The 10,517-nt window shown below is 39.9% G+C and overlaps 1 protein-coding gene across 1 annotated transcript in view; it reads right to left on the reverse strand.

Annotated features, from left to right (window-relative positions):
- Positions 1-10,517, reverse strand: part of LOC101856850 (uncharacterized oxidoreductase SAS2370) — a 13,470-nt gene that overhangs the window by 2,182 nt on the left and 771 nt on the right. The window contains exons 2-5 of the mRNA XM_005111030.3: positions 4,794-5,008; positions 3,256-3,396; positions 1,119-1,211; positions 90-251 (exon numbers count right to left, since the gene is read on the reverse strand). Coding sequence (XP_005111087.1) covers positions 90-251; positions 1,119-1,211; positions 3,256-3,396; positions 4,794-5,008 — 611 coding nt within the window. The remainder of the gene's footprint in view (positions 1-89; positions 252-1,118; positions 1,212-3,255; positions 3,397-4,793; positions 5,009-10,517) is intronic.

Below are 10,517 nucleotides of genomic sequence, written 5' to 3' on the forward strand. Positions count from 1 at the left end.
CCCTTTATTCCTACCCCCCGCCCCTATTTTTATTCGATACCTGCAACAAGAAGTGTGACAAAAGAAGGTAAGTGATCCACAACGTTTACCGCGGTATCAATCGGAGCCTTCAGGGCTCCCAGTGTGACGACATCACCCGGCTGGACATTGGTCATCCGGATGCCGTGTTGTGCGACTTCGCGCCTCATGCTGGCGGTCATGCCCTCCACGAAGTACTTGGTGCCTCCGTACACCGCGATGCCCTCAAACGGCTGAAGAGAAGGTGCCAAAAAAGAGGGAATTTTTAGTTTTAGTAAGTAAGTAAGTGTTTTCTGCACTTGCAACAATAAGGTTATTTTATAAGTGCCAAAGATTAGAGGTGTTACAAGAGAGTTAGTTTTAGTTTTAGTAGAGGTTTTATGGCGCTCACAACTCCATGAGGTCATATGAGCACCAGAAGATTAGAGGTGTTACAAGAGTAACAAACACAAAAAAAAGAAGGAGGAGAGAGAAGGACAATTGATGTTTGGTAGGAAAGAAGAAGCAAACCACACCAGAGCACCCAACCACCTAAAAAGAGTGAATTTCATTACAATGACTATAACAATGACAATGACAATGACAATGACAATCTTTATCCATCTCGCAGGGAGAAATTTGTCTTGGTCGTTTACAATGGCAGTAGAATCTAAATCAGAGGAAATAAAAGCTCAAGTAAAATAAATCATTGTGGCTACTGAGTGTTATATTCCAGATGAAGTCCTTCTTTCCCAAAGCAATGCGTAGAGGGGAGATCCTGGCTCCTTTTAGTTGTAGCAAGAGTTTTATAGCACTTGCAACACAATAAGGTCATATAAGTGCCGGAGATTTTGTGTTTTGAATAATCAAACTGTGGCAAACTCTTCTCTGCCAGAATTAGTCTCTTTGGTCATAGAAAAAGGCCATAAGTCATCTTAATCCTTATTTTAAAAATTTTTCTTAGCATTGGTCATTGTTCGACATTGATGGATAAACTATTATTATAACTTATTAGTGAAGATGGAGAATACATATAGCAAGTCAAATTAATGAACATTTTGTTGCTTTTTTGTAGCTTGATAGGAATTATTTTTTATGTTAAAAAAGACAGCAAATCTTACTCTTCTTCCAGAGTCAGAGGAAATGTTGATGATGTGTCCTGTCTTTCGCTTGACCATACTGTCCAGTACAGCCCCGATGGAGTTCAACACACCCTGAGAGAATAGAATATGTTTTAGATATTATGTAAATGTGCTACTTCTATGTAAATGTGCTACTATTTTGACTACAAAAAACAACAAAAATCCCCCATCTCACTCTGTTTCTGTTTTTGTAAGAGTTTTACGGCACTTGCAACACAATAAGGTCATATGAGTGCCGAAGATTAGAGGTGTTACAAGAGAGTAACAAACACAAAATAGCAGGAGGAGAGATAAAGACGATAGATGTTTGATAGGAAAGAAGGAGGGGAGATAAAGACGATAGATGTTTGATAGGAAAGAAGAAGGAGAGATAAAGACGATAGATGTTTGATAGGAAAGAAGGAGGAGAGATAAGGACGATAGATGTTTGATAGGAAAGAAGGAGGAGAGATAAAGGCGATAGATGTTTGATAGGAAAGAAGGAGGAGAGATAAAGGCGATAGACGTTTGATGGGAAAGAAGGAGGAGAGATAAAGCCGATAGATGTTTGATAGGAAAGAAGGAGGAGAGATAAAGACGACAGACGTTTGATAGGAAAGAAGGAGGAGAGATAAAGACGATAGATGTTTGATAGGAAAGAAGGAGGGGAGATAAAGACGATAGATGTTTGATAGGAAAGAAGGAGCAAGCCACACCAGAGCAATCACCAACCATCTCACTCAAACAAAATTGTATAGAGTGCTTCTGGTTATAACACCATTTCTTTCAATACAGTGGTGTCCAAAAGTTTAGTTTAATTTTAGTAGAGGTTTTACGGTGCTCGCAACTGCATGAGGTCATATGAACGTCAGCGGGTGGATGTCAACAGAAAAGTCCTTACAGGGAATCAGACTTACTCTGCTCACCTCTCTAGCTCCAACAGCACAAAGTCTGCTTTGACTATCAAGTCACCTCGGAAATAGCGGGTCACAAGAGTGTGACAAACATACAAAAAAAGTAGAAGAAAAATGACAATAGTAAGGATTAGGAAAGAAAAAGCAGCAGTTCCCTGTTGTAGATCAGGCACAGTTATGAGCGTGACATTGATGAATCAGCCCATTTACAATTCTACTGTGCATGAACAAGAAATGTCCCCCCTTTGGGAATGGCCTAAAGACACTACAGTCAGTGTCATCGCCCTGGGGGGGGGGGGGGTGAAGGGGGGGGCCTCCAAAAGAAATGAAAATGTAATCAACAAATCATCTTGTTAAAGCCTCACATTGCCTTCTCATGTGGCATACAAATTTAAAGCTAAATAAATTCTGCATCGTCTGAGACATTAATAATGGTCATTCAAAGTTGACATTAAAAAAATCAGGCTTGTCAAAATTGTCAGAAATCAAAGAAACGTAAAATTGTTTTCTCTATGCTATGCTTATTCCCTTCATGAAAATCCCAACAGCTGTAACCACCCTCCAGCTGGGTGGCCCTGCCTGTTTTACATTTATTATTATTATCATCATCATTAATATTATTATTATCATTATTATTATCATCATTATTATTATCATCATTATTAATATTATTATTATCATTATTATTATCATCATCATTAATATTATCATTATCACTATTATTATTATTATTATTATCATTATTATTATTATTATTATTATTATTATCATTATCATTATTATTATTCTCATTATTATCATTATTATTATATTCCCCACAGGTTTGCCAGTAAATCATTATTTATACCGTGACACCACGCTGTGCAGGGTCGGACATTGAGGTTCTCTCTAGAGCTCAAACTGAGAGGCAGCAGAGCACCCACTTAACTCTTTAAACCCCATCAAATGCTGGGAGTGTCCGGCGGTAATAACCCTGTTCCCCATTGGAGGATGGGAGCGTTCGATACTAGTGACAACTGTTTCGTTTTATTTCGTGCTAGTTTTTGCTTGTTTTTCGGAACTATTTCAGAACCAAGTTTTTTTTAGTAATGACTAAGCCTTTGTTTCCTTCCGCTATCTAGAAGTTGGAGGCAAGCTTTTGGGGTTATAATGAGACAAAATGCACCAGGTTTAGGTGACTCAGGGCTTAAAGAGTTTTAAAAAGTCAAACCACTGTCCCCTACCTTGCAGTTGATGTCAATCATCTCCTCCCAGGCGTCCTCCTTGAGATTGGTCATCAGGGTGTAGTACCAGATCCCCGCCGAGTTGACCACTATGTCCACTGGACCCAGCTTTGACTCAGTCTCAGCGGCCAAAGCTTTCACCTGGGGAACAGAAAAAGGAGACCAGATTAGGATCGAACATTAAAATCTAAAACAAACATTTGATTGTTTAGTTTCTTTGGTTTTAGTCAGAGTTTTATGGCACTTCAACACAATAAGGTCATATAAGTGCTGATGAATAGACGTGTTACAAAAGAGTAACAAACACAAAAAAGAAGGAGGAGAGATAAGAACGATAGATGTTTGATAGGAAAGAAGGAGCAAACCACACCAGAGCACCCACCAACCACCTACGAGCATTAAAAACTAAAACAAACATTCGGTTATAATTTTAAAAGAAACTTACAAAGAACTAATGGCCATGAACAAAAAGGAAAAGACGACAGGCAGAAAATGTAGAGGAACACAAGACAGACAAGTAATGTTGAGTCTCCTTGAGCTCACCAACTAGATAAGTAGTATGTGTTACAACGCACTGGAATCAGGGGCTCGTCAGTTTTGGGGCATATGGAGTTATTGGAGTCATCTTAAAGTCTGTCTATTTGCCTTGCTTTTGATGAAAAAAATATCCATTTATCTTAGAGATAAGTCAAGATATAGGCTATTGAAAGAGGTGGGGGTTGCCTGGTTTCAGAGGTAAGATTAGCAAGAAAAATGGCCGCCAAAGTTGAGTTATTTCCTTAGCTTCAGAGTCCGAGGAAACTGAAAATTTATATCTTTTATGCCTTTTATGTCAACGCTTTTCAGTAAAATCCACACCGAAATGTGTTCTTTAAAGGGCAGGAAAGGTGTGCGCAAAAAAACCTTTAAAAATTCGATAAAAATTCCCAACCAGCGGAAAAATGCTAGTTTCTTCACTTTCATTATTAGGAGGAGCGCCTGATTTCACCACAGTGCCTCACATTTGATCGCTTAGTTTGTTTAGTTTTAGTAAGGGTATTACGGCACTTGCAACACAATAAGGTCATATAAGTGCAGAAGAATAGATGTGTTACAAGAGAGTAACATACACAAAAAAAGAAGGAGGGGAGATAATGACGAAAGATGTTTGATAGGAAAGAAGGAGCAAACCACACCAGAAGTCACATTTTCACTCTTTAAAAAAATGGAGATAGGACAAAAAAATCACTGAGGTCACGATTTCACAAGTAAAAATGAGGCCAAGTTTGTCTTTCCAAATGGTTGCTTGATTTCAGTGGTTTCCAGAAATCTTGAACTACACCAAAAGTGGGCATTGCCCTACCTATAGGAGAAGTTTGGTTGCATTGGTGGGTATATATTTGTTTGGTTATAGAGAAAACTCTCCTTGTCTTTTAAAGAATCTGAACAAGGGGCAAAAACTTTCCCTTTGATTTTCTGTCAAAACACGATTTTTCGGAATAGCCCCCTTGTGCTTAAAAGCAACCAAATGTCAGAGGAGAAAATGCCGTGGCAGTTACCTGGTCCCTCTTTGTGACGTCAGTCTTCACCCCTATGGCAGTCCCACCCTGACTTGTGATCTCTTCCACCGCCTTCTGGAGGGCGTCCTCGCTTCTCGCTGCAAGGGCGACCTTGACCCCGAGTTTGGCCAGCGCAACTGCGGAGGCTTTCCCGATACCGGTGGACGCGCCAGTTATCATGGCCACCTTGCCAGACAGGGATGGTGTCTCGCTCACTGGCCACAAAAGAAAAGCAAATTAAAAGTTGTTAGTTTTAGTTTTAGTAAGACTTTTACGGCACTTGCAACACAATAAGGTCATATAAGTGCTGAAGATTAGAGGTGTTACAAGAGAGTAACAAACACAAAATAGAAGGAGGGGGGATAAAGACGATAGATGTTTGATTGGAAAGAAGGAGCAAACCACACCGGAGCACCAGCCAACCACCCACTAAATCAAAAGTCTATGAATAACCGAAGCTATCCAAGCTGACAATGGATTCTTGAGGAGAATTTTTTAAGTCGTAAACATTTTGGTAAGTTTAGTTTAGTAAAGTTTTTTGGCGCTCGCAACTGCATAAGCTCATATGAGCACCAAGGGATGGATGTCAACAGAAAAGACCAAACGGGGAATCAGGCTTACTCTGTTCACCTCTCTAGCCTCAACAGCACAAAGTTTGTTTCGACTATCAAGGCACCCCGGAAATAGCAGTTCATAAGAGAGTGACAAACATACAAAAGAAGTAGAAGAAAATGACGATAGTAAGGATGGGGAAAGGAAAAGCAGCACAGTACACAGTATGAGCATGACATTGATAAATCAGCCCATTAACAATTCTACTGTGCATAAAAGCATGTTAATATTCCCGCTTTGGGAATGGCCTAAAGACACTTCAATCAGTAGCACTGCCCTGGGGGAAAGGGGGGAGAGGGGGCGATTTGGTCAAATCATCACAATACGGCAAAAACACAACAGGGACATGGGAGTGGTTGTTCGCACAAGTGATTGTCTTATACAGGTTGTTCGCACAAGTGATTGTCTTATACAGGTTGTTCGCACAAGTGATTGTCTTATACAGGTTGTTCGCACAAGTGATTGTCTTATACAGGTGGCCTTCGGAGAAAGTTTGACTGTAGTTTCAAGGAAAAAACAAGGGACTTGAAAAGAGAAGGGATTGGTCAAATGTGTAGCGAAATGACAAAAAGAGTCACATTTTATTAAATACTTCCCTAAGTTTAACGATTTTATGTTTTTTTGGTCGATAATTACTTTTGTTTTTGCTGTAAAACATCATAAATTCAATTTACAGGAAGAACCAGGGGAACTTTCTGCACAATTTACATTCAGAAGGAATTCACTTTACGTGTAAATATTTGCTACCTCAGAGCTTTCTTGTTGTATCTCCATTTTTAATAACAGTGAAAACAGTTTATAACAAAGAGAGAGCTAAGAAGAAGTCACATTTTCGTCGTTAAATAAAAATGGAGATATATGACAAGAAAGCACTGAGGTCGCGATATTCTGTTACATTAGCATATGTAAAAGAGTTCAAAATTGAGGACAAGCTAGGCAGCTGCACACTAGTATGGTAAGGAGATAAAGTAGGCCCTAGATATCTACACTTATCCATGGGACGAGCAGAGAGTGTCACTCGACTAAGCTATCAGACAGACAGTCACAGACACTTGACATGAAGTCTATCAGCAGACTGTCCCTTGTTCCTGGGTTTTTTAAAAGAGGCTAGCCGTACTTAAAGACCGGTAGACGGCTGGGCCAGCCGTACTTAATAATGATGGCTAGACAGACAAACAGCAAAAAATAGGCCTACTGAATTGTAAATAAGTTCTTAGTTTACAATACCTAAAGTATTTGCATTTGAGACGAAACCAAAAGGTGCCTAATTACTGTGCATGTATTTTAAACCTGAATAATTACTAATGAGACCTGTGTACTCAACATGTTTCTAATAGGGCCTATAATAAATTCGGCTAGACTGGCCAAAGGCCTGCCTTACTAAAGGATTTTTTTTCTTAGTTATTGTAGTCAGTGCAGGAACCCCAAGAAAACAATGTATTTTGCAACAACTACAAGGTTCAACATCCCACAGACACAGCCCAGCCATTACATGAAAAATGAAACTGCAGTGACACAGGGCATAAAAATACAATCGACCTCTCACCTCAGGTGAGAATAAAAATACGACCGACCTCTCACCCTGGGTGAGAATAAAAATGCGACCGACCTCTCACCCTGCCCTGGGCGAGAATAAAAATGCGACCGACCTCTCCCCCTGGGTGAGAATAAAAATGCGACCGACATCTCCCCCTGGGTGAGAATAAAAATGCGACCGACCTCTCCCCCTGGGTGAGAATAAAAATGCGACCGACCTCTCCCCCTGGGTGAGAATAAAAATGCGACCGACCTCTCCCCCTGGGTGAGAATAAAAATGCGACCGACCTCTCACCCTGGGTGAGACTTGCCAGCATTGGCTATTCTCACCCGATGTGAAATAAGACCAGCTTTTCCTAATTTCTGAATACTCTCTATCGGTGCGGATGGTCAAACTGATAAAAACAAAGAAAAAAAGATGTTATAGCACAAAAGTAAACTAATTTGGTTGTCTACAAAGATGCTACGGCTATTTTATTTTTTTAATCGAGCCGAACTACGCATTTACCATTTTGTTTTGCCCGGAAGTTCTCGCTACTCCTTCTCTCTCTATCTCTTTCTCTCTAACTCTCTCTAATTCTCTCTCTCTCTAACTCTCTCTCTCTCTCTCTCTCTCTCTCTCTCTCTCTCTCTCTCTCTCTCTCACTGCCCACAGACAAAACTGCATGCCTTCAACACAAGAACGTTTGTCACAGTTTGTTTACACTGGTATTCACAGTGAACGCACACCCGGTGACAATACCAGGTTCGCCCGAGTCGATGCACTAAGCAGTGAACGCACACCGGGCGAGAATTGCCAGAAGATTTTTTGCCCTCACACCTGGGGGTGCCAACAGCTGCGCTATTCTCTAGAGGTGACCCCATGAAAACTGAAACTGAAGTGACACTACAGGGCCATTCCATGACAAACTATGACCTTGCAGTGACACTTGAACCTCAGAGACAATGACCTGCTGAAAACAACATCTCAGCAGCGACGGAAAATGATCAATCATTTAGAGACAATACTTTCTTCTAATTAAAAAAAAAAAATAAGTTCCATAACTCTGTTTAAAATGTTTTCAGCAGGCTTACTTCTTAAGAAAATTCTGACACTTCAAGCCACAAATAATAATCATAATATATCAACAATCCACAAGCAAACTCTTTTAATTAAACTTTCCCACATTTACATGACCCCTTCGCCTTTGCAGTTTGAAGAGTTATATAATGGTTACAGATCAAGATAAAAGTCTTCATTGAAACGTACAAAGTGTGTGTAATATCACGTATAAAATCAATAATAATATAATTAACCCAACGAATAAAACTTAGAAGTTATCTCTAGTAGTTGATTTAGCTGGGAAAGTGTAGATCTAGAAATCTAGTCATGAAAGGTAGTGTTAGTTACGACAGAGTGACGCTGTGACAACTAACACGGCGTTTTAATAGCGACAGAGTGAAACAGGGAGCTCTTTTATGTTGATGATTAGATATCTAGAATCTAACATCATCTAGATCAGTAGATCTCTACCATTTCCGCTTCGTTTCCCAGCGTGATGGTCCTAGTTATCTAATCTCCGCGTGAAAGGGAAGGCTTTCCAGAGCAGGCATTCAAATCTTACGACGAATTTGACAAAGCTTTAGCTAAATTTTAAAATTAAAATTTTGTTGCCCATAGGTAAGGAAGAAATCATCTGAAACAGTTGAGAAAGCGAACTTAAAGTGTGTGGCAAAAATCCACAGACTTTCTGTACAGTAGAGTCGACTTTATATCTGTACTACATTATAGACAGCCTAAATATTGAGGCAAGCAACAAATATTACAACAAACTATCTCCCCCCCCCCCCCCCCCTCCTTTTCTACCGGAGTAGATCTAGATCTAATGGTGGTCGGCTAATGTTCAAAGAGGCCTAGAAAAACTAGATCTCTACATCTTGATCTATGCCGAGTTGCCTTTCCTGAAACAGTGTAGCAAATATGTAGCTTAATCTACCTCTGGTTGTTGGAAGTTCTGATAGTCGCATGGGCAGTGTGTTTGCGTCTGAAGTCATATATATGTGAGGCAGCGTGATGGAATCAGGCTCTCGTCAATTTTTGGGCATGTAGAGTTATTAATATCATCTTAAAGCTTGTTCACTTGTCTTTATCTGGATGAAAAAAATATCCATTTATCTTGAATACAAGGCAAGATATTTGCGAATGAAGGGGGGGGGGGGGCCGTCACCTGTTTTCAGAGGTAAAATTAAAGGGAAAATGGCCGCCAAAGATTAGTTATTTCCTTGCTTAAGAGTCCGTGGTAACTGAAAAGTTTTATTTTTTGTGCCTTTAATCAACGTTTTTCAGAAAAATCCACACAGAAATGAGTTCTTTAATGGGCATGAAAGGTGTTGAGCCAAAAAACAACAATTCAATAAAAATTCACAAACTTGCAGTAAATGCCAGTTTCTTGACTTTGATTATTTTGACGAGAGCCTGATTTCACCACGCTGCCTCACATATATATAATTATTTTTATGAGTGTGGGAATGCACATTCTGGTCTTGTCCCCAAGAGGAGCTTTTACCAACAGAGTATAGTGACAGAATAGGCCTACTTTTCCTTTTACCAGTTTAGGCCTGGTTAAAGTTCAATAGGGATTTTTCTTGGTCTGTAAGTCGAATCATTTTATATTTTTTTATTTTAGCCCAGAGAGGCCAAATTTCAGCTCCTCAATTGCAAATTTTCTTCAGCTTCAGGGGCCCTCTTGCGGCCCCCAGACCCCTGAGAATTATTATTAATATTTGCCCTGGTTGGGCGTCCAGGGCCAAGCTGATTCCGAACATGAAATCAGTTTTGACGTACGGTAATTATTAAAAAAATTTTGAGTCCGAGTTTAATTCTGTGCGGCGGCAAATTTCAAAATGAATCTTCGTCATAGTGCGTCTCCCTCAAATCTGAACGTGATCCCACAGAAAATATCAAGCCACCCTTGATTTCTTGACAGTCTCCCAACCATCGTTCAATCGTCCAAATTTTGTACAATCTTGTGGTTACGCTTACACCTAACGATCTAGATTCTATCGTATGATCGCGAGATCGTCCAGTTTTTGTACAATTTATTGTTAACGTGTAACCGGGCCTTTATCGAATCTATCATCCAGTTTTCTTTCGATCCAGGAGATTCCTCGTCTTAAAGCCACCATGTCTCTTTGCGACGACAGCGATTTGCCTGTAGATAAATATCTACTCTACTCTTTGCAGTGGAACTCGGATTCAACGAGGTCGTTTGGCCTGACCTAAAATCTCGTTGAATCCGAGTGTTCGTTATAGCAAACACGAGGTTTTGTGTAGATAATTACAGGCACTGGACAAGTAATGTATAAAGAGAAGTAACAAGTATAGCCTACAATGCCTGCATATTATGAGAGCTGTGTACAAAAAAGACCGATTCGTTCAAATACAAGCCTGTGTCATCTCGATTGTTTACCAATAAAAAGTTGTGTTGCTGTGTAGAGCCGAGCATACGGCAACTTTTGATTCCATAGACCAACGCACAATTCATTACGTAGATTTACATCAAGACTAGCTTATTATTGTAATAATGATCAGTTGCC

The sequence above is a fragment of the Aplysia californica genome, unplaced genomic scaffold, assembly GCF_000002075.1.
Source record: "Aplysia californica isolate F4 #8 unplaced genomic scaffold, AplCal3.0 scaffold00988, whole genome shotgun sequence".
NCBI classification, from domain to species: domain Eukaryota; kingdom Metazoa; phylum Mollusca; class Gastropoda; order Aplysiida; family Aplysiidae; genus Aplysia; species Aplysia californica.